We start from the raw sequence: 23,141 nt of genomic DNA on the forward strand, positions 1-23,141 counted from the left end.
GGGGCATAAAAAGAAGTGAATGTAAAAGAAGAATACTTTATTTAGAAGGAGGATTAAGAAAGGCACGTTATCGAGTACTATTCCTATCAGATATTAGTGAAGAAGACTTATTGCCAGTCTATTTCGTTTATGGTCAGTTGATTATACATCAAAGCTGACCACCTACGAGGTTACACGAGGGTAATGTCTCATCACACTGAAGTAAGATGGAAGCTCCGGAGTCACTGTCCTGGTAAGTAGCATACATCTGAAACAAATACAATAACTGCAGATTATAATATTAATGGTTTATTTCGATATTCTATCAAATTCACATTTATTAGATGGAGGCTCCAAGTATCATCGAGCTGGTAAGTGGATAACGTTTTCAACGAGCATAATTATTCCAAATTATTACGTTAAGAATATCGTATTTTATTCACAGTTTTTCTCTGGTTTTGCATTTCAAGAATGAATTTCAAAGTGATTTGCACCTGGAACTTTAGAAAAATCTTATCCATATAAGAACAAATTCTGAATTGGGAAAGGGGAGTCGTGTGTGTATCGAAGGAGGGGAGGGGGATTGCAAAGTGATCTTAAATTTATATCTACCAAAAAATGCTGCAATAATAGGAACCCGAATTTGTTTAGTAATAACGGCAACTAAGACATTAGGGAAAACAGACGTTTCACAAGTGAGCTATTTTATAAAAAGTTTGTCTATTTTCACTGTAGAAAGTCTAATATTGTATGTTTCATATAAGAAAGTCTTTATATTTGTGAACCAAAAAAAGGTAAACTTCAATATTATGGATATGATGACTTACCCTTCTTGATGACTGGTGAAGTTTTAGATTATGATCACTGGACATTTGATACATGGGTACATCTCGATCCAGATGTGCTGTTTTTGTCAGGTGCAAACGTTTATCCTTTCCCCTGACGGAGAGTTTGTAATCAACAAGTCTAGGGTAATCGATTTCTTCAGATCGTCGATTACGTATATTTATGGACGATGAATCTATTTCAACAGTTACAATTTCTGAAAAGAATATAGTTAATTATCATTTAAAGAACGATCCACTATCAATGCCAAGCATCAAACCAATATACATTATTATATTTGAAATTCACTGTAAGCACGAAAACTTGTATTTTGATCTTAAATAATTCTTATTAGAATTCGAACAATTGTTGTGTGACCGGGAAAATAGAAAACGATACTTTTTAAAATTAATGATTTCCGCCATTTGAGCAGATTCAATTATAAAACGCAAACAATATTGTTTTATTCAAGATAAATGAGTTAAAAACTGTTTACCTTGCTATTGTTATTAAAGTCCATATAAGTCATAATCTAGTAGTATTACATGTCCCGTTATAAAGAATCCGAGCATATAGTTATAATACGGAATATCAGAATGCTATATTCCCGTTGTGCCATTACAAGGCAAGAATATTAATTATGGATCAGTATTTTCACTCACCTGTGTCATCAGAATCAAATTCCTCGAAAAGTTTGTAACAAAGTGTGTAAGGTATCAAAACTAAAAAGAGTATATTTAAACGTTTCATTTTCATGAAAATAGAAATAGTTTGCAACTAAAATAAAAGATGACTGACCACCTACTGAAATTCACTTTAATGTAATACTTTAAACGAAACTTTTCTATAAATTGATAACATTTGGTGAACAATTATGACTGTTCAAAGTTTAATGCAATTACATGCCATTAGTACATGGTGATATATCCATTGTCACGCCTCGGGCATCAAACAATGCCATTGTACCCAGATAATAGAACAACAGCCGCAGGGTAAAAACGGTTCCCAAGACAGTGCACTCGTGATCGTCTAACATTACGTTATATACACGGTCAGTGCTATAGATTTATATTTTGCATTTTTCATATGTATGATTTCCTCCTTCCTTACAAGTACAGGCATTTTGGTCGTTACTTTTTAAAACAGATAAACAGCATTTTTATATATTAATGATCATATTAACATGTCTTTTATTTGTAAGGTGTTGAATACGGGAAATTTGGATTGGGGCCGTGGATAATGCAATCGTCTTTAACAAAGATGGCCGAGCTTCGGCTCTTTGATCGGACGTGACGTGAAAAGGTATTTAGTCATCAGCCTAACTACGTGGGTTTTCTCTGTGTACTTTGATTTTCTCTCACATTTAAACCCCTTTCGCTCTTCCATCCTGGCAAAGAGGTGTTTAATATAGTTTTCGATAAAAATAATTGTTGCAATATAAATCAAGTTCATTACAAATGCAGGGAATTCTATTGCGGCGTATGGTTTCTTTATGTTGTATAGGACGTGTCTACTTTCAATTCCAAGGATTTTCAGGTTTTACCTTGGCTTTCTGTGTATATTTTTTATAAATAAGTTAATCGATTGAGCCGCATAAAGGTCCTGAAGTGTGATAGCTGTTCGACTCACTACCAATGTAGCTACATATCATGGATCCACAGAGGGATCCCTGTACCACTGCCGAAAACTATAACCACTAATTTGAAACTTTTCTCCAGCCTAAAAATAGCTTTGATAAATCATTTCTGAAAAGAAAACCATACTCAGTGGTACTTTTATGAACAAAAATAATGAAGTTGAAATAAACAAAATATTATAAACAGAAGTGTTCTCAGTGGAAAAATTGAGCAAGGCTTGATTTGGATTCAAACCCTTGTCTTCAGATTGTTATACTAAAGCTCAAACCGACTGAGCTACCTCGTCAACCGAAGTGTGTTTGTCCAATAGTGCTACAGTTATATCCAAAAGGGAATTAAGGGGAGATTACTGCATATACGAAAACAATAGCGCCGTTTGGGCAGGGATCCTTAAGTCTAACTCAGTTTTGTTAATTATTCTAACACTTCTCTATTTCTTCAGCTAATGATATTTCGGAAAACCTTTTTTATTCTGGAAATTTTTTTTTATAACGCCTGATGTATTGAAATGGTGAAATTCTTCGGGCGCGTTTTTGTTGTCATCTCAGTCCTAGTTGCCTTACCGTACTGATTTTGTTTGTATATTGTATCCTTGTTTTTTATATTTTGTATTTTGCATCCTTGTTTATTTATATTTTGTATATTGCATCCTTGTTTTTCATATTTTGTATATTGTATCCTTGTTAATTCATATTTTGTATATTGTATCCTTGTTTATCTATATTTTGTATTTTGCATCCTTGTTTTTCATATTTTGTATATTGTTTCCTTGTTCATTCATATTTTGTATATTGTATCCTTGTTAATTCATATTTTGTATGTTGTATCCTTGTTTATCTATATTTTGTATTTTGCACCCTTGTTTATTTATATTTTGTTAATTGTTTCCTTGTTAATTTATATTTTGGTATATTGTATCATTCTTTGCCGATTATTTTTATATTTTGTTTCCTTCCCTACTGATTATTTGGTATATTGTATTCTATTTTTTTATGGTCTGATATATCATGTCATCGATTGTTGACACTGTGGTGTATTGTCTCAAGGTTTGCTGATGGACGGGTATTTTTTGTTCTTGTTTGTTGACTCTGTGGTTTGTTTTGTCCCTGTGTGGCGACGCTGTTAAGATATCTATTTAATCCAGTAATAAAAATTAAAAAAATACAGACAATGATGAAACAATTCAGTCATTCCGTACAATATTTGTTTCTGTGCTTACCAGAATGGCCAAAGTGTTCATTCGGTTGAATATCTGCCAATACACTGAGGTCTTTACACCATACATAATAACATATAAAAAATATAACATCTTATAAACGGTCGATAGTGGGGAATATTAATACATTGTTCAATGTTCAAAATGTATATGTACATGAAAGTGACTGTGTTTTGCGTTGTTGTACATTGAAATGTCTATAGTCCATTCCCATGCTACTATTACACATTATACAGAGTAGATACAATAAGTTAGACCCCATATCATAAAATCACGTTTGATTAAGTAAGAATTACACGAAACATCAAACTAGTCGGGATTTGTGACGTCTAAATATCCCCAATTTCAACAATGTGCTAACATACAATTTTAGAGGGTAAATACCATAAGCTATAACCCGTCGTAAAATGACGAAATAATTTATACAATTTACTTAATACATCTATCATAACTGACCTAAACCTGTTTCTCCTAAGCTGTAGTGATTTAACAAGTCGCAATTTGTATATGCACTGTTTGTATAATTATATTAAAATGACATCAGATTTCTAGCTGTATTTAAGGTTATGATTTTAAATCGATGGCATGTAAATTGATGCACGGATTTATAATTCTAGAACGTTTGAGTGATTAAAACTTATTGATAATAAAACATAGTAATACAAGAGGCCCAATGGGCCTGCATCGCTCACCTGTTATTAATCCAACACTTGTAATCTTAAGATTTCATAAGAACCTATTAAAAGATTTAAACATATGACGCCTCTGACCTTGATTGTTGAACAAGGACATTAGGTTGAAAGTGGATCAAGTTCATTCATTTGAACTAACATGGTAGTCCTTCATCCAAGCATGCTACAGACCCAATTTCAGTACCCTGGCCCTTTTGCTTATTGAAAAGAAGTCGCTTGAAGATTTTATGACATTTGACCCTGTGACCTTGAAAGTTGGTCAAGGTCATTCAATTGAACAAACTTGATAGTCCTTCATCCCAGCATGCTACATGCACAATATCAGTACCCTGGGCCATTTGGTTATTGAGAAGTAGTCGCTTGAAGATTTTACAACATTTGACCCCTGTGACCTCGAAAGTTGGTCAAGGTCATTCACTTGAATAAACTTGATAGTCCTTCATCTCAGCATGCTACATGCCCAATATCAGTACCCTGGGCCTTTTGGTAATTAAGAAGTTGTTTGAAGATTTTAAGACATTAGTCCCATGTGCCCTTGAAAGTTGGTCAAGGTCATTTATTTGATTCAACTTGGTAGCACTTCATCTTAGCATGCTACAGGCCCAATATCGGTACACTGGGCCTTTTGGTTATTGAGAATTTGTTTGAAGATTTTAACATATTTCAACCACTGTGACCTTGAAAGTTGGTCAATGTCATTCATTTGAACAAACTTGGTAGCCCTTCATCCCAGCATGCTACATGCACAATATCAGTACCCTGGGCCTTTTGGTAATTAAGAAGTTGTTTGAAGATTTTAACATATTTCAACCCCTGTGACCTTGAAAGTTGGTCAAGGTCATTTATTTGATTCAACTTGGTAGCACTTCATCTTGGCATGCTACAGGCCCAATATCGGTACACTGGGCCTTTTGGTTATTGAAAAGAAGTTGTTTGAAGATTTTAACATATTTGACCCCTGTGACCTTGAAAGTTTGTCAAGGTCATTTATTTGATTCAACTTGGTAGCACTTCATATTGGCATGCTACAGGCCCAATATCGGTACACTGGGCCTTTTGGTTATTGAGAAGAAGTGGTTTAAAGCAAAAAGTTGACGCCGAACGGCCGGACGGACGGACGGACGGCCGGCCGGCCGGACGGCCGGACGGACGGCCGGCCGGCCGGCCGGACGGCCGGACGGCCGGCCGGCCGGGCGGACGACGGATGCCGCACCCTAACATAAGCTCACTTGCCCTTCGGGCAGGTGAGCTAAAAATGAAAATATTCTACCGCACCAACTTATGCTACAGGTTCAACAAACAAGGACAAAGTATAGCATAGCGTAAATATACAAGGATAAAATAAACCAGAACATCAACTAACAAGGACAAAGTATACCATAACGTCGACAAACAAGGACAAAGTATAGCATAGAATCAACACACAGGGACAAAGTATAGCATAGCATCAACAAACAGGGACAAAGTATAGCATAGCGTAAATATACAAGGATAAAATAAACCAGAACATCAACTAACAAGGTCAAAGTATACCATAACGTCGACAAACAAGGACAAAGTATAGCATAGAATCAACACACAGGGACAAAGTATAGCATAGCGTAAATATACAAGGATAAAATAAACCAGAACATCAACTAACAAGGTCAAAGTATACCATAACGTCGACAAACAAGGACAAAGTATAGCATAGCATCAACAAACAGGGACAAAGTATAGCATAGCGTAAATATACAAGGATAAAATAAACCAGAACATCAACTAACAAGGTCAAAGTATACCATAACGTCGACAAACAAGGACAAAGTATAGCATAGAATCAACACACAGGGACAAAGTATAGCATAGCGTAAATATACAAGGATAAAATAAACCAGAACATCAACTAACAAGGTCAAAGTATACCATAACGTCGACAAACAAGGACAAAGTATAGCATAGCATCAACAAACAGGGACAAAGTATAGCATAGCGTAAATATACAAGGATAAAATAAACCAGAACATCAACTAACAAGGACAAAGTATACCAAGGTCATTCATTTGAACAAAGTTGGTAGCCCTACATCAAAGCATGCTACAGGCCTAATATCAGTACCCTGGGCCCTTTGGTTATTGAGAAGAAGTTGTTTAAAGCAAAAAGTTGACGCCGGACGGCCGGACGGACGGACGGACGGCCGGCCGGCCGGACGGACGACGGATGCCGCACCATAACATAAGCTCACTTGCCCTTCGGGCAGGTGAGCTAAAAATGAAAATATTCTACCGCACCAACTTATGCTACAGTTTCAACAAACAAGGACAAAGTATAGCATAGCATCAACAAACAGGGACAAAGTATAGCATAGCGTAAATATACAAGGATAAAATAAACCAGAACATCAACTAACAAGGACAAAGTATACCATAACGTCGACAAACAAGGACAAAGTATAGCATATCTTCAACATAAACGGACAAATTATACCATAGAGTCAACATACAAAGAGAAAAGACTAGCATAGCGTCAACAAACAATGAAAAAGCATAGAAGAGCGTCAACAAGAAGGACAAAGTATACCATAGCGTCAAAATACAAGGACAAAGTATACCATGGCGTCAACATACAAAGACAAAGTATACCATAGCGTCAACAAAAAGGGTAAAGTATACCAAAGCGTCAAAATACAAGGACAAAGTATACCATAGCGTCAACATCCAAAGACAAAGTATACCATAGCGTCAACAAACAAGGACGAAGTATACCATAGCGTCAGCGTGCAAGGACGAAGTAAACCAAAGCGTCAACTCATAAAGACATAGGCCATGGAATTAACTTACAAATAATAAATTGATGCTCAGAACCAATGCGAAAGCACAACGACTAGAGGATATCAAACCGAAATGACATCATGCAAAAACCGGAGGCGAGATCAACAATATTCATGCCAAAGATATTAGCGTTATGCATACATGTATATACATTTTAGATATACGAATCCCTATTGTGGCCCTTCTGAGTACAAAATGTATGTGAAAAGTCAATCCTGTAATCTCGAAAGGGTTCAGACAAATGTAATTTGTATAGTTATGTATAAATCCTCGGGAATTATCGTTCTAGTACATGGTGTACACATAGCTTCTAGTGTTTAAATCCTCGGGAATTATCGTTCTAGTATATATAGTGTAGATAAAACCCATGTATAAATGTTAATTTTCGTATCAAACCTGGACGATTTAGCGGGCCGTTATTTGTTTTTTTTTCATCAGCTTCACACTTTTCCAGAATGTTTCTGAAAGATTTAAATTGCACTTATTTATCATTCATTTTTTATTTGAACTCCAAAATTTGCATTTAACATTTGAATATATGCTATTTGTTAAAACAAAGAATAGTTTAAAAATAAATTCAAATTGAATCTTAAATGAAATCAAGTTAACCAGACCTCTTCTAACAGAACCCTGGTTACCGTAATACTACAAAATCAATGGCTTTGCTGAGGAAACTTACAACTGTAAAGGGAGATAATCCGATTTAAGTATTTTACATTTGATCTAGTTTTATTACAACAATTGGTTATAGACCTTAAATACCTGATCGACGTTCCTAAACAAAGACGCTAATCTGTTTAGTGCAATTCTTCCGTCGAATGTGATTACCCGCGCCCTACATGGCAGGTCGTATCACTGCCCACCGTTCGTTATTCCAAACCTCTACAACACAAACTAATTACTGATCCATTATGATAGAGATGACACCTATGTGTATCAATCAAGGACAGATACGATGACGTCATTGATGATATGACGTAGACAGTGGTCTTATTGAGGAGGGGACCAATCTAAGACCATGGGGATTGGTGCGTTGCTATGGATATTATTCCTGGTTCGATATTCAGGTATGTTATTTTATAAACAAGCCGTTTTCTTTAAACGTAATACGACAACGTCAATTATGTCATAAATCGATATATATATATATTTCATGAATTATATGCATTGTATTGATAATGTATTTGATTATTAACAATTGAGATACTCGCCAAATATATATGCATTATCTTTGTGATAGAAACCAACTTTGTTATATATTATATTTATATAAGGAGATACGAGTTAATAGAAAATGATAAAAAAAAACTCACAGTGAAATGTAATTAAATGTTAAACGTATATGAATGAAAGGTTGAAATTGTTTAAAGCTATGTTTCCACGAATATGTCAAATACAATTATCACAAAGATGACTGCATGATCTCGGTTAGACATATATTTGTGTATTTTATCACAAATTGATGTATTTTTCACCCTTATTCCAGCTAAAATGAAGTTAACAAAATTTAGTTTTTAAGCATAGAATAATTCAAAAACTGATTGATATAAAGATAAAAAGCCGTGAAAATGACCCCCATTTAAATCGCGATTTTTTTTTCTCTCTAATAAATCCTTTACAGGTATGTCTGACGGTTTTTTCCGGGAAAGATTAGTATGTCACCTTTTAGGGGGAATAACTTTGTACAGAATAGCATGCGCTAAATTGTGATGTCATAAAAGTGAATGGCGATTATTCGCAACATATGCTTTTGCTTACAAATATTATTACTGTCGGTTGCGTTTTGACTGAAAGTGACTGGAAGAGAGAAAAATGATCATTCCTTACTTTATGTGTGACACAGAGAAATCTCAAACGCTCGGATTGTAATCATTTGGTTGTAAACCCTCGGCAAATCCTCAGGTTTGTCAACGAGATAAATCATCCATTGGGTTGGAGATTTCTTTGTTTCAATCTTAGGTAGGAGAAAATTCTATTGATCTATTAATGACGTGTATTAAATGTTATTCAGGAAACGCTTACACTTCTGAAGCAAATGCGGGCGCTCACATTGTCCATTACACTGTGTTTATTAAGAATAAATTATGAATTGGCTAGATATATCATACGAAAAAAGCTTGGTGATTTAAATATGGTTGTATATATTAGCAATTGTGGTTGAATAATTATCTATGCGGTGTATAATTTAGGCAACAGCTACAATAATGATTAGTCTTTATGTAATAGTTAAACCTTAACATTGACAGGACTTGTCGATGTAAAATACTACTCTATCTGGATAGTAGTAAGATCACTCGTGTAAGATTTAAATATGGTTGTATATATTATCAATTGTGGTTGAATAATTATCTCTGTGTTCGCATAATAAACGCAATTGTTTGTATATGATTACAAGGTCTATGAAATATTATCATATGTAAATAACGATTTTAAGGATTTGATTGACTGATTTTATCGTTTACAAACATTGATTAATAAGAAAACTACCAGACGACATTTATGGTCCTAAAAATATCTTTGCTCACTACAGAATTCAGTTTGAACGTTTTTTCATGTCTAATCTAGATAAAAGCATATAAGCTTACAGTTCAAATGAGCCTTGGTAATCCAGCCAACACTTATGTGGTTTTCTTATAACGCAACAGGTATTTCTGGGAACAGAAAGACCCTTCTCTGTAATAAAATATTGTAAGAAATCTAGCAATCACACAATTCAGACACTGATGCTAGAAATGGGAGTGGCTGTGAATGGGAGTGGCTAAGAATTGGAGTGGCTAGATTATCGAGGCTCTAATGGAAGTGCAAGTTACATAATGGTTTGGTTTTATTTTGTTTAACGTCCATTTGACATCTAAGGTCATTCAAGGACGTGCCTCCATGTGTTTTTAGTAAGTTGTAAGTGTGCATGTATGCTGGAGACAGGGTTTGTTGGTGTACTTGCCTCCTTGTAATAACGCAGATCTGATGCCGACTTTATATTGCTATCTCACTGAAACACCATGCCGAAGGCACCGAGCACAGCATTCCGCCCGGTCGCATTATACTGACAACGGGTGAACCAGTTATTGCCATTACTTTAAATGCTGAACGTTAAGCAGGGACTAACATCTACCACTTTTAATGACTTTGATATGTCCCGAAGTTACATAATGGATACAGTAAATACTGATTTTCAGTAACCTTGGTCGTTTAATTATAAAAAGATTAGGAGAAAATAACGATGACGTCTATTTGGTACTTATATCAGTACATGTTAAGTTGTATATATTGATAGACGTGTATTCAAAATAAAACAGTAAGTAGATATATCAACTTTTCTCTGGGTGAATATACTGTAAATCACTATTTATGTCTGTATTTTATTTCGGGGACTAAACATGCGGGATTTTTTAATTCGCAGAATCTTTAATTTGGTGATATTTCAGTGTTGATCAAATTTCCAGGTAATTAATATTCGCTGTAGATATAAAATCGCGAATGTTCATTGTGATTTAAACCCAAAAATAATTCGTTAGCGATTATAATGCTACACTTTAAAATCAATATATATGTATATTGGTTCCTATTGTAGAATGTACGTGCACACTGCCAACCAATCTAGTAGGGTCCTGGACGAGCAGCGAGCAAGGTTCTATGACCTTCACCTCTACCTCGCTTCTAAGCTACCCGACAACGACCTTCGGCACGTTCACTTTTACCTGTGATTCTTATTCTGGTTCACAATACGTCCTCAAGTAAGTGTATTTTATATATTCTTCAGGGAATCGAGGATAGACACAACTTATAAATATTACCCTTGTAAATGTTTAAATGCAACTCCCTTTCCTCTTCTTCTTCTTCTTCTTCTTCTTCTTCTTCTTCTTCTACCAATAATATGCTACCACCTCTGGTGTATTGTCGTAGTTATGGCACATACCCAGTGGACACATGCCTCAGTTTCTGTTCCATACGTATCTGGATTTCCACCTTTTTAGGCCCCCGAGTATCACCAATGAGTACCTGAATGACGAAACAACTGTATGGTGCAGAGAAGTTCATTTTGACATAACGTACCCATTGCCAAAGGGTTTAAGGTGCATTCACATATTAGTGTCTTACGATCATCGATTAACAGAAACCATCAGGTCGTGTGTCATATGCTATGCAGAACAAGCTATTTTTTCAGCGTGCATAGTTCCGTCAACTTTTTATACCAAGAGTCTTATGATTGTATGTCTCCTCTGATTTAGTTTTTTAAGACTTAAAGTTTCTCCGATATCTTTATTTACGTGTTGGCAAAATCCTTTCTATTTGGCATTAAAGTATACCTTATTTTTTGTTCGTAGGTCCCCATCTTTTACCTACCTAACTCTCCCGTTTGAGGCCTACCTTTGTTTAGTTCTAACAGAAATATCATCGACGAAATTCACATATTTCATTGGCACAGGTGAGTAGCGAAATATGTTATTTTTTAATGAATGGCATCTAGACTTCGTTATTGCATTACACGTTTTAACAATTAATGAGAACGAATGATTGGATAATGTTGATCGAAAAAATTTCGCTGTAGTTTAATTTTCGCCTTTTTCGCTACTCTCTAAGATGAGAGCTAACTTATCATTACAGCGAACATTAATCAATGACGTTATTCACATGGTAACTACATTCACACGTTTGTCGGGCCGAAAATATCACAGTAAACAGTTATACTAAGACAAAAAAAATATGTGAAAACAAGAGAAATAAATCATAATAAAAAAAATCACATTTATAAGTGTCAGACTTGTAACACAGCATGTAGCTTAAAAAATAATTGATGTTAAGTATTTTTTCTTATATGTTTGTACTCAATGTATTCTATTTTAAATGAAGTTTAGACTTGTTTCAACTGTATTAATGTTTTCATTTTACTATACGTTTACCAAATTAGTCTGAAATTGACTCTTTTTTTATTTATTCAACAAAAAATTTAATTGGGAATTATTCAATATACTAAACATATGTTATAGAAATTATTATCATTATAATGGAAAATTGGTTATTTTCATTATGGTATTATTCTTTGTTGCCAAGACTCGTTACTTTTGTGTCATTTCCGACCTGCAGAGACGAACAGTTATGCCGGAAACGACCGGTTAAAGACGTCCAATCCGTCTACAACGCTAAACGTATCGGACGTATGTGACCGGTCATCGTACCCCACCGGAACATACTACGTACTGGTCAAGGATGGTAATGTCGCAGAGTCCTGTTTAACCATCATAAACTTTTTCTATATTATGCTAGCTTTATTATCACTGAAAGATATGGTGATCTGTGGGAAAATCATATTGTTATGGTATAAGTGTACAAAGGAACAAAAAGAAATGTTATACAAAGAATAGTTATTCTCCTATTGATTGCGACAACAATACAAAATATGAGGATTTAATAACAGGTTATCATAAGCTTATACAATTTTTAATACTGTGTTATACTGCTTAAAGGTAATCTTTATTTGAAATTACAATACCATTATTTGTATTAAGAAGAACAATTAAAGAATAGTTTAACGAACTTTCCAACCATTTCTTTGTTTTAGCGTTTTGAGTAAGTATTTATCTTAAATTAACATATGATCAACAAAAGTTCTTGGTAATTGTAGGCGAGATTAACAGTGCCCAAACAGACTGCCCAACAGACCTCCTCGGACAATGGACTTATACCTATAACAACGGAAGCGGAAGTGACGTATGCTCTGGTAACACAACCTCAGCAGATGTGTGTAATACGACTACCGGTATAAGTCTGTCATACACATCATGTAGCCAGATGGTCATGTATTCAAGTGAGTAATGATTGATCACAAATACATTCTATCAACACCAACAAGCAGCTCAACTTAGATATTAGTAATATTCTATAAACTTTCTTGTAACGACCTACATTGATAGATTCAATTGTCATTACATTAAATATGATTTTCGAATGATGCCAGCATCTCCGTGTTATCGATATGAAATAAAAAAAATTAAAAAATGACCTTTTTTAATTGGAAAAAAACAAACAAAAATATATCTACATCATATAAACAAAGGGTTTAAACTAGCATTTTCTAAACCTGAAAGTATTTCCCCATTCGGTCAAGAAATGATATAACCAGTTAACCATATTTGAAACTGTATGAGAAATAAAACTGCCCAGTCTATCATTTTGTTCCATTTGTTTGATGATGCCATCCTTATTTATTCGCTCAAATATATGGTCCCGTATCTTTATAACAATATCAGTATCGATATTTTTTTTCTTTAAAACCTTTAAAACATTCTTTTTCTCACTTTCTTAAAGCACGAAATCGTTTGTTTAAAATGCATTAAATATCAGTCCTAACATGTGAACATCATATCAGTTTTTAATGCTAGATTAATTCAACTTTTTAATGACCTTTAGATTCAATGTGCACATGATCGTTTGAAATAATAAGAGTGAAGCTAAACATCTTGTCTAAACGATTTTTCCTTGAAGAACATGGCGTCACTAAAGTCAGTTAAGATATATATATTTATTAAAAGACGTCCATCATCTATTGCCTGTAAAACGAAACATTAAGCTTTATTTTCCTTTGGCAAGATTAAATGCTAGAAAATAAGTGAATATCTATTGGTTCGAATTAACGAAATGATACGCTAAGCAGACGTGTGAAATTGGCAAGATAGTATTGGTTTAAATTTCATTTTAACCATTTTTTACAGGTAGTGGATTTCTGTACTGTCTGTACAGTTTCACTGACAGTTCTATGACGTACATTAACCTGTATAACACGGACAGCACGACAGATGAGTCGTCAACCTACCGCTTTACCTGTCTGGTGAGTCTTACTTACCTATGTGATACTTACCTGTCTGGTGAATCTTATTTACCTATGTGACACTTCCCTGTTGATACTTACCTGTCTGGTGGGTCTAATTTACTTATGGGACACTTACCCGTTGATACTTACCTGTCTTGTGAGTCTTACTTACCTATGTGATACTTACCTCTCTGGTGAATCTTACTAACCTATGTGACACTTCCCTGTTGATAATTACCTGTCTGGTGAGGCTCATTTACTTATCGGACACTCACCTGTTGATACTTACCTGTCTGGTGAGTCTTATTTACCTATGGGACACTTACCTGTTGATACGTACTGTCTAGTGAGTCCTGTTTACCTATGTGATACTAATCTGTTGCTACTTACCTGTCTGGTGAGTCTTACTTACCTATGTGACACTTACCTGTCTGGTGAGTCTTGCTTACATATGTGACACATACCTGTCTGGTGAGTCTTACTTACATATGTGACACTAACTTGTTGAGACTTGCCTGTCTGGTGAGTCTTACTAACATATGTGGCACTAACCTATCGAGACTTACCTGTCTGGTGAGTCTTACTAACCTGTGTGGCACTAACCTATGGGACACTTACCTATCCGATACTTACCTTTTTATACTTATCTGGTAAGTTCATACACTTAGCTGTCAAATACTTATCTACCAGGTTAGTCTTAATTATGGTTGTTAGTTGATCCTTGATATTTAACAATTGCAGAGGTCAAACAACATTTTCCCTGACATTTAAATGGTCAATATATATAAAAAAAAAAGACAGGTACTTTCAAACCCAAGAGTCAGAACTAACTTCGGGGAGTCAAAAACATACTCTCAAGAGTCAAATGTAACTTGATACTTAATTTCACATTGAAATGATGTTATTCTGTCTACTTGTTAAGGTTATGACAGAGTCAGGCGATGACCGGTACATCACACAGTATCCTAAACAATGCCATGAAAACCAGAACTCTTCTTCAGTACTTTCACCGGGAACAAGCCTCGTTTTCAGCCTCTCAAGTAAGACAATGTTTGTCTGCAATTTTCTTATCAATGTCATGAAATCTTTTGAATTTGCAAGAAGACTGTTATTGAATCATTCTTAAAAAACTTTACAAGAAAAATAATGATATTAATGATAATAAAGAAACCCAAGTGTTGGCAAAGGATCATTCAAACTTCAAACCGATAAAACTGGGGCTGAATATGAATAACCGATAGTTAAGCCAGATATGTTTTTTAGTTATGAACTTTTGCTTTCTTTGGCAGGTACCTGTGGTAAGTATACCGACTTTTTTTCTGTATGCATATCTTTTTTGTATGTCTTTTGGTAAATGATTACTGGAAAAAAGTAATAAAAAATTCAAAATTCTCCTAACATCACAATCACAAATGATTCAAACTTTCTATATCTTTATGACCATAAACATGTAAAATTATTTAACTTTCTCTTATCATAATCCAGCCATCTTGAATCTAGATATTTTTGATAAGAATGGTTGGGCTGGTAATCATTTGTACTAGTAATGTACATATGTTGTATTTCGTATTCAAATCTGTAATGTCTATTTTTTCTATAGCGCATTCCAAACATCGAACCGCAGTTTCACGAACGTTTCTTAAATGCTTTACTAATTCTTTTATAAAAAATTAAAATAAGGAAATTTCACTTGAAATGTTTCCTGTACTACCATAATGCTATTCAAAAGAGAGAAAAAATGAGAAGTTTCCTTATGTTAGGGAACATCCATGAAAAAAGGATTTTGCATTTGTCCTGAAAGATTAATATGAAATTAATATTATCTGTAGCAACCTCTGATGTCGTGAGTGCTGCAACGCTTGCTGTAGCGCTTGCTGTCGTGATCCCTCTCATCGTTATCATCGTTGCCTGCATCATCTCCTACTTCTGTTGGGTGAACTACCAGAAGAAGAAAATAGAGGAAGCTGCAAGGCCAGATCCTAAATTCGCAAATGGCGAAATTCGCAATAGACGTAAAAACATTCACGATGGCGTAATACATCCGGATCAGAACGGAATCATGATACGCCGAGAGGAATCTATCGTTATATCTGTGCCCCTTTCGGCACGTGACGACGATAACCAATCACCATTGTCGGAATTGGATGACTATGGTCAGGATGTAGATTCGGACGATGACGAATATGAAGTGAAGGATATCACAGAGTTTTCTTTGACTGACGATATTCCGGAAATAGTGGTTCACTCTGCAACGCCTAATCCTCGGGACGATAACCCGGTAGAGACCGGTACAGACGTAAAAAGTGCTAAAATTAAAAAGAAGCGGCGCCGACGGAGGAAAAGTGCAAGAAGTCGAGTCTCGACAATTACGGAGTCCAGACAGGATGCAGACATAAAGACCAAAAGGAAATCTCACTCACACATGGTTTGTTATCGATGGCATTATTTTAAGTTACCTTAGTCTCTGGATTTATTAAAACGACAGTTTGATTATGATATTGACCTGAATTTTCCTCCCAACGAAACCAGCCTGCTTGAAAACCGAATCCTTTTCCAATTCCTTTCCAGTTTACAATCCTATACCTACCCGTTTTAACATAATGCATAGAGCAGAAGATATGTTCAATGTGATATGTATACCTACATGTTTTACTGTTTACATCTTTCCTTTCCCGCAGTGATATGTTTTTATCGCGAATATGGAGAAATACACAGGGTTAAATTTGGTTTGTAAAAAATAGGCCGTTCATTTTGAGAGGTCTTTAGTATTATTTGTACGGAAATTATCACAGTCATGTTAAAAGCGTCAATTTTCCAACGATAGCAACAACTATCAATGTTCCTATCTTGTTGATTGCCGGATTCCAATTCGCAAAAACACGAAAATGATAAAGGGACATCTTTAATCGATATGAAATCTGTTTTGTAGAAGAAAAGCCATCTAAATACAAAAGATAAAATCACATTCGGCACCTCAACGGTTCTATTGAAGATGCCAGTGAAACGACAGAAAAAGAAAAAAAAGTACTTGGTACGTACCTCAAGGAATAACTGTTAAAATTATTGTGATGGTATCTGTTTTTTGTAATTTGTTATAATCAAACCATAATTACTACCGTAACTAAAATTACAAAAGTGTTTCATACTGCCACACACTTGAAAACAGTGAAAACAATAACTTAACGTATCATAAGGGTGATATGAATCGATTCAAATGGATTCTTGACTTTTGATAACAATAAGTAAGTCATATGACTAACATGTTCTCCTGTGCCTTTCCTACTTAAACGCTGACATAACTAACAGGAACCTCCCATAATTTAAAAAGAGGTAAGTGTTTATCATTGCTGAATTATGACATTATTTAAAATTTGCTTTTGTTCGCAACAACAGTACTTTTGTGACAGATTAAGAAAAGAATGCACACTACGTTTACAAAGCGTAATTGAATCACCAATTTAGCTATGCTATGAAACCTTGCCTGTAAATAGCAACAAATATGACAAAAGCGTAAAGGAAGCGGAATGTTTGGAACTAGAGTAAAAAGTTTTGCGTTACAAATCATCTGCATAATATAAATATATCCGTGTGCTAATTTAGCACATGAAACACTGTAGTATTGTTGCTTTAACCTTTACTGGCTTTTTATTGATACTAAATCCATAAAAGATCAAAAGTGCTTCGATGAAATCTGGCTTTACCATAACACCTTAAATCATCCAAATGATCAAGCCCCTCCTTTTGGTTTCGGTAAAGTCAGATTTCATTCCACTATGGTTGCTAATGGGTGGGTGATTGACACAGGCAATGAATGAAGAAGGAAAGGATGGGTTGCCAGATGTGGACGAGAAAGAGAAAGTAGCTCCATCCGACAAGCCAACCGTTAAAGAAGAATCCCTCAGAGAGAAGGCTTATAAGATGAGGATGAAAAAAGGAGAAACGTTGGCAGACCTCATCAAGAAAAAGAAGAAGGTGCCGATTTTAAAACACCCCATGGAGTCGAGTTACCAAGTATGTATAACCAGATACCTGATATACCATTCAATATTTACCAATTTTGTTAATATGTGCTGCAATTTAATATAATCATCTATTTAAAAGTTTGTTGTTGTGTTAGTTCATTTAAGCTAAGTATTAATTTAAATTATGATTTCGATATGAAAAGTTGAATTATATGTTATGTTTTTATTATGGGAAGTTGAATAATAAATTATGATTTTGATTTGGAAACTTGAATAATACATTTATTATCAATAGAGTATAGCAGGGATACCAGAGCATCAACAATATTGGGAATTCAAAACCGTCACTTAAACTTGTAATAAATTCAGTTATTTCACAAGACTTGTAATTTGACGGTCAGAATTTTATCTATACCCAAAAATTGCTTACATTTTTATGAAGGTCCCATTGCATGTATTTTTTTCTTTACTTACGCGGGGAAAATGTTTCTTATGTAAAAAAAAAACTATATCTCAAGTTGTCTGGGCTACTTGGATATCATAATCATATCCGAAAGATTTATGAAAGGTCAGTATCTACCCATTACCTAATGTGTTGTTACTGTTCTTTGTGATCAGGATTTACCGAATGGCAAGCCGCCAACCAGTAGCTGGGGTTCACGACGCGGCACCACGCCCAAAACTGCCCCCTCTCTGATTCAGGTAGAACAGGCAGATATCAACGTAAGTATTGCTTTGTTCAAGTAATTAATCTGAGATTATATTTATGTATTGTCAATGTATCTTGATGTTGAGACTGAATTTAATATTCGACCTCAGCCTCGTTAAACAATTGTTGACACGGAGGTGTATCGAGCAAAACTAAGGGATTTGGTCGAAATAGTCGTGGGTCAAACAGTTCTAGTCCGAGAACTAAATGTCAATAACGAATTCATTTTCGTGGGCTATTTTTAATATGCACTTAATGATGATGTAAGCGACCATTATTCTCATGCATTACATTTATATATTGAAATAAAAGGAGAGTCAATGACTAGTTTTGGTATAGAAGTTGCAATATGAGAACAAGGGTAAAAGAATATTTCTGGTTAATTGATTGAAATGATTATGACAATGAAAAGTTGAAGAAACAAAGAGCCGTACGATTACGACCAGTTTGACTCTAGATTATTTTCTCTTTAACATAGTTCAGAAAACGGTTCTTGTTGTTGCTCTTCCATCATAGTAGTTCCATCACCTGTATTTCTGCGTTTGTTGTACACTGCAATAAATCGATACATTGCGATATGCAAATATGACGTTTTAGAATTATAAAACTAGAATTTATTTAACTGCAACAAGAACAGTGGAACACTTTACATAGCAAACTTGTAGGTGTTCAATGACAAAAAATGATCCTTAATCGTTACAAATTTTACGAAACCCAAAATTTGCATCATACATAGTTACTAAATTAAGTATATATTGGCTTCAAATAAATATTTGATGGATAATAATGTCATTTTCTATTTTATGATACATATCCTATCCAATAATTCAATTTTTAAAGTACATATCAGAAATAGTTTTTCATTAAAATTGTGACAATCTGTATATAATATTGATATACATAAGTATCTAGTTAACTGGGAATTACCTCGAACCCCGTAACAGACATCAACAAATTTACCCGATTGATTTCTTTGGTGTCAGTTGAGCCTTCCTCTTATTCCCCTCTCCCCTCCCCTCTCTCCTCCCCCCCNTACCAACCCCGAAGTTTTCGTTTTGTAGATGTAATTCTATGTGAATACTTGCAATAGCAAAGGGATATTACTTATTTACAGATCTCTACGCCATTACGGTAAGAAACTGGTTTGACGTTGTTTCTGGTGTTCAATAATAACTTCAGGATTACCTCCTTTTAATGATTCAAACAATATATTCTGTATACTTATTTTTATCATGGCATTTTTACTTAAAACAATATTTCAAGTCAAATAACTTATGTTATTTTAATTATAAATTGTCCATAAAAACAATCTAACACTAGGTATGATCAGAAGGAGCCTTGCTTCTCCCGTGTACCAATCAAATCGTCAAATTCACTTACATTGTAATTAAACAATATGGCGGTTTTTGTACTGCTCATCACAGGGAAACAATCCAATAGTGTCTCGTTTCTCTCTGTTGTTTTTCACGTTGTTTGTTTTTCTTTATTTGCATATTTTGTTTGTGTGGTTCTTTACTTTTGCAAGGTAAACATACTACCTATAATTAGAAAAAAACTTGCTATGACTATTTATTTGACTACTCTACTGCAACGTAGAATAGATTAACGTCACAAATTCAAAAGGATAAAATAGCTTCAGTATATTTATTGATGAAGTGTGAAGAAAATATGTAACCAGATCTTATGATTAAAGAAATTGACGCAAATGTAGATTGTGAGAATAGATATATATATGTATATTTGTCTGAAGAATCTCCTAGAAGAGATAAAAGTACTAAAGACTCGTTGTTGAGAATTTTTCTTTTATAATATTTCTTCGTTCGTAAGGATCATTTTTCTGATTTATAATATAAATATATAGCACATACATCAATAAAAAAACATAAAAACTGAAAGATTTTTTTTTAATTTTTTAATGGCCATTTAAATCATGAATTGATTCTTAAGGGACGCATGGAAACAACAGAACTGGTGCTTTGATCAACGAGGAGTAGTTGTGGGGAGGTACGTCATACTTTGCAATGAAAGTGTCACTTTTTTCCAATGTACGTGTCACCTTCTGTGTATTATGATGCACTTTTGGTGTAGCGTAATCATGTACTGTGTGTGTGCCATGATTCAAACTGTACACCCTCCTGCACCTCGAAAACCCTCCCCCTAACACGAAGAGTTTTTGTATTTAAAATCTGATCGAGGTAAACCCACCAGTTATGTAATAATAGCGTATTAGATAGTAATAACAGTATTGCTGTTGTTGTTGCTTTAAAAAAGCATTTGTGTGTAATTATAAACATTTCATATTTTTTCTTTTTATCACAGGACGACAGCATGGTGATGTTCAGAAGAGCAATTACAGACTTGGAATTAAAACCCCAGGAATCCTCTCGTGTGAAGGTACCAGAGAAGGTGACGTTTTTCGAGCCTTCCAAACCAGGTGGGGACTTATGGAAGCAAATGCGCGGTATGTGGAATCTAGCCAGCCATGCTATCTCAAATCCGAATGTGGGTTCGAGTTCCGCTCTCCAAAGTGCAAAGAAAAAAAAGAAAGGAAAAGTGAGGAAGATTCAAATATGATGCGTGGCACTTCCGGTAAACGTTGCGTCAGACCATGTAAATGGCGTTGAAGTGTTTGTACTCCTATCCCCCGACGAAGTTGGATCATTTCAGTAAAACACATATTGAACAATGCTTCACATTTATGTGTATGTGAGATATACAGATCATAACAATGTTAAACGTTCTGCAACCCTGTTCTTATTATTTGTTATGTGGAATGTCAAGACCATTGTTTATTCTCATTAAGTGTCTTTAATAAACTTTATAATGACCATCGTTTATTGTTTAGTATTTCTTAGATTATGATACACACGTTTTTTTCTTACGCTAGACATGGTTTATGACCGTCCGAGAGATTACCTAGCTGAGACCTCTGCATGTTCTTATGCTTCTATATTTGAAACAGCATCTCATTATTTCCTTGATTGTATAAAATACACTGAACATCGTACTATCCTTTTTCAGAATATATTCCATGAAACTGGATGGTTGTGAGAGATGTGATGAAAATGAAAAAAAAAAAAAAAAATCCTATCTGTATCCAGTTACATTTCAAGTTCTAGAAGATTCAGGACACTTAACTAAAACAAATGAAAATAATCATTCATTCATTCCTCTTAATTCATTCATTCCTCTTCATTCATTCATTCCTCTACATTAATTCTATCATTTGCTCAATAATGCAATCCTTCTGATTTCCAGAAATGGTACATTAACATTTCCTTTTTTTCTCTTTGTTTATTTTGTAAATTTTTAATATTGATGATGAGGAGGGCTGATTTTCAGTTATACTATTTTGCTAAAATATTGGGGAAAACTGCATAAATAAGAATATAATGCTTTACAACATGTTTATTTTATCTTTAATCTGTCTTTAATATGAATAAATTAATCTACTTGGTAGAATTAAATTTCCAAACTCATCGGTGAATGACTTTGTGTGATACATTGGACTATTTCGCCTGTAACTGTTTGATGCGGTAATTTAAGCCCATTGATGCGGTAATTTAAGCCCATCAAATGTTGATACATGCAGCTCCATATTCTTTTTATTTTCTCTTGATAACATGTATATATATATATTTATTTTCGGTACCAAAATAAAAGGTTAGAATTTAAACCATTAGATTCAATCATAATAAACAGGATCTAGAAGTTGTTTTTCCTACTTTGATTATATGTGTTTGAATGTGTTCTAATGTCTTTGTCTATGCTTGTACCACTGTTTGTTACTGTGTTTGGAGAGGGCGCTTAAATAGACTATACATGCTGCCCGATCCATTTGTCTTTTGACTATAAAATTAATTGAAATTGAAATAGACATGATTAAGAGCTGACATTGTATGTAAGGAACCATCAACGAGAGAAAAAAAATAACCGAAGTAGTCAACCATCAAAGAAATGTGTAAAAAGACGAAATTATTAACTGAAACAGTCCATTCGTAAATGTCTGGCAAAAAAGAATATGGCGACGACCGACTTCCTGATTGCTTGGGGATGTCTCGATAAAGAATTCATCTTCTGGTATTGATAGTTGATAGTTCTTGATATAACATATAACAATCACTTTCATTTCGCAAGATATATTTGTAATGTAGATTTAAAATGATAGAAGATTAGTCATTCAGACACTTTAAAGGTAACGCTACCATAGCTATTATGCATGTACCTGTGATTTATGAGCAAGTCCCCCCGCGACGAACACATACACAGATGCTCTTTCCAGTTTCAATACGCAAAATTCCCCAATTTGCTTTTGTATTTTTCGAGTGTTCAATGAGACAAACACAAATTAGTTATCGAGACTCCTAATCTTCTCGAATAACTTGCAAAGCATATTTGAGAGAAGATTGTTCACATATAATAGTGATCACCAGTAACAAAATAAAAACCCACACCATACAAAGACATTTAATGAATATATGGAAAAACCTAATATAAAGTCAC

The 23,141-nt window shown here is 34.4% G+C and overlaps 2 protein-coding genes across 5 annotated transcripts; one reads left to right on the forward strand and one right to left on the reverse strand.

The window, feature by feature from the left end:
* Positions 1–148: 148 nt before the first annotated feature.
* LOC110440322 lies at positions 149–1,592 on the reverse strand. Its single transcript, XM_021483314.1, has 3 exons — positions 1,467–1,592; positions 807–1,021; positions 149–247 (listed from the first exon to the last, which is right to left on the reverse strand). The coding sequence occupies exons 1-3, from the start codon at positions 1,558–1,560 to the stop codon at positions 149–151; spliced, it is 408 nt and encodes a 135-aa protein (XP_021338989.1). The 5' UTR covers positions 1,561–1,592.
* A 6,401-nt stretch (positions 1,593–7,993) lies between these two features.
* LOC110440367 lies at positions 7,994–22,307 on the forward strand. 4 transcript variants are annotated; one of them, XM_021483402.1, is made up of 15 exons: positions 7,994–8,226; positions 10,731–10,893; positions 11,485–11,585; positions 12,245–12,370; positions 12,783–12,965; positions 13,870–13,985; positions 14,890–15,007; positions 15,257–15,265; positions 15,797–16,392; positions 16,897–16,998; positions 17,772–17,978; positions 18,548–18,652; positions 19,753–19,769; positions 20,586–20,642; positions 20,958–21,054. In XM_021483402.1, the coding sequence occupies exons 1-15, from the start codon at positions 8,178–8,180 to the stop codon at positions 20,971–20,973; spliced, it is 1,965 nt and encodes a 654-aa protein (XP_021339077.1). In that variant the 5' UTR covers positions 7,994–8,177; the 3' UTR covers positions 20,974–21,054. The 4 variants fall into 4 exon arrangements, with proteins under 4 accessions (XP_021339077.1, XP_021339078.1, XP_021339075.1 ...); XM_021483403.1 differs by lacking the exon at positions 20,586–20,642; XM_021483400.1 differs by lacking the exons at positions 19,753–19,769; positions 20,586–20,642 and having other exon boundaries at positions 20,958–22,307.
* The last annotated feature ends 834 nt before the right edge of the window (positions 22,308–23,141 follow it).

The sequence above is a fragment of the Mizuhopecten yessoensis genome, unplaced genomic scaffold (assembly GCF_002113885.1).
Source record: "Mizuhopecten yessoensis strain PY_sf001 unplaced genomic scaffold, ASM211388v2 scaffold11179, whole genome shotgun sequence".
NCBI classification, from domain to species: domain Eukaryota; kingdom Metazoa; phylum Mollusca; class Bivalvia; order Pectinida; family Pectinidae; genus Mizuhopecten; species Mizuhopecten yessoensis.

What these genes read in the sequence shown, in the direction of transcription:
- LOC110440322 (XM_021483314.1), bottom strand. Translation starts at nt 1,560, where the DNA reads ATGAAAATGAAACGTTTAAATATACTCTTTTTAGTTTTGATACCTTAC. An exon ending in ATTTGATTCTGATGACACAG is followed by an intron (nt 1,022 to 1,466) that starts GTGAGTGAAAAT and finishes TATTCTTTTCAG; the next exon opens with AAATTGTAACTGTTGAAATA. An exon ending in TTCACCAGTCATCAAGAAGG is followed by an intron (nt 248 to 806) that starts GTAAGTCATCAT and finishes TATTTGTTTCAG; the next exon opens with ATGTATGCTACTTACCAGGA.
- LOC110440367 (XM_021483400.1), top strand. Translation starts at nt 8,178, where the DNA reads ATGGGGATTGGTGCGTTGCTATGGATATTATTCCTGGTTCGATATTCA. An exon ending in AAAAGAAAAAAAAGTACTTG is followed by an intron (nt 16,999 to 17,771) that starts GTACGTACCTCA and finishes TGATTGACACAG; the next exon opens with GCAATGAATGAAGAAGGAAA. An exon ending in CCATGGAGTCGAGTTACCAA is followed by an intron (nt 17,979 to 18,547) that starts GTATGTATAACC and finishes CTTTGTGATCAG; the next exon opens with GATTTACCGAATGGCAAGCC.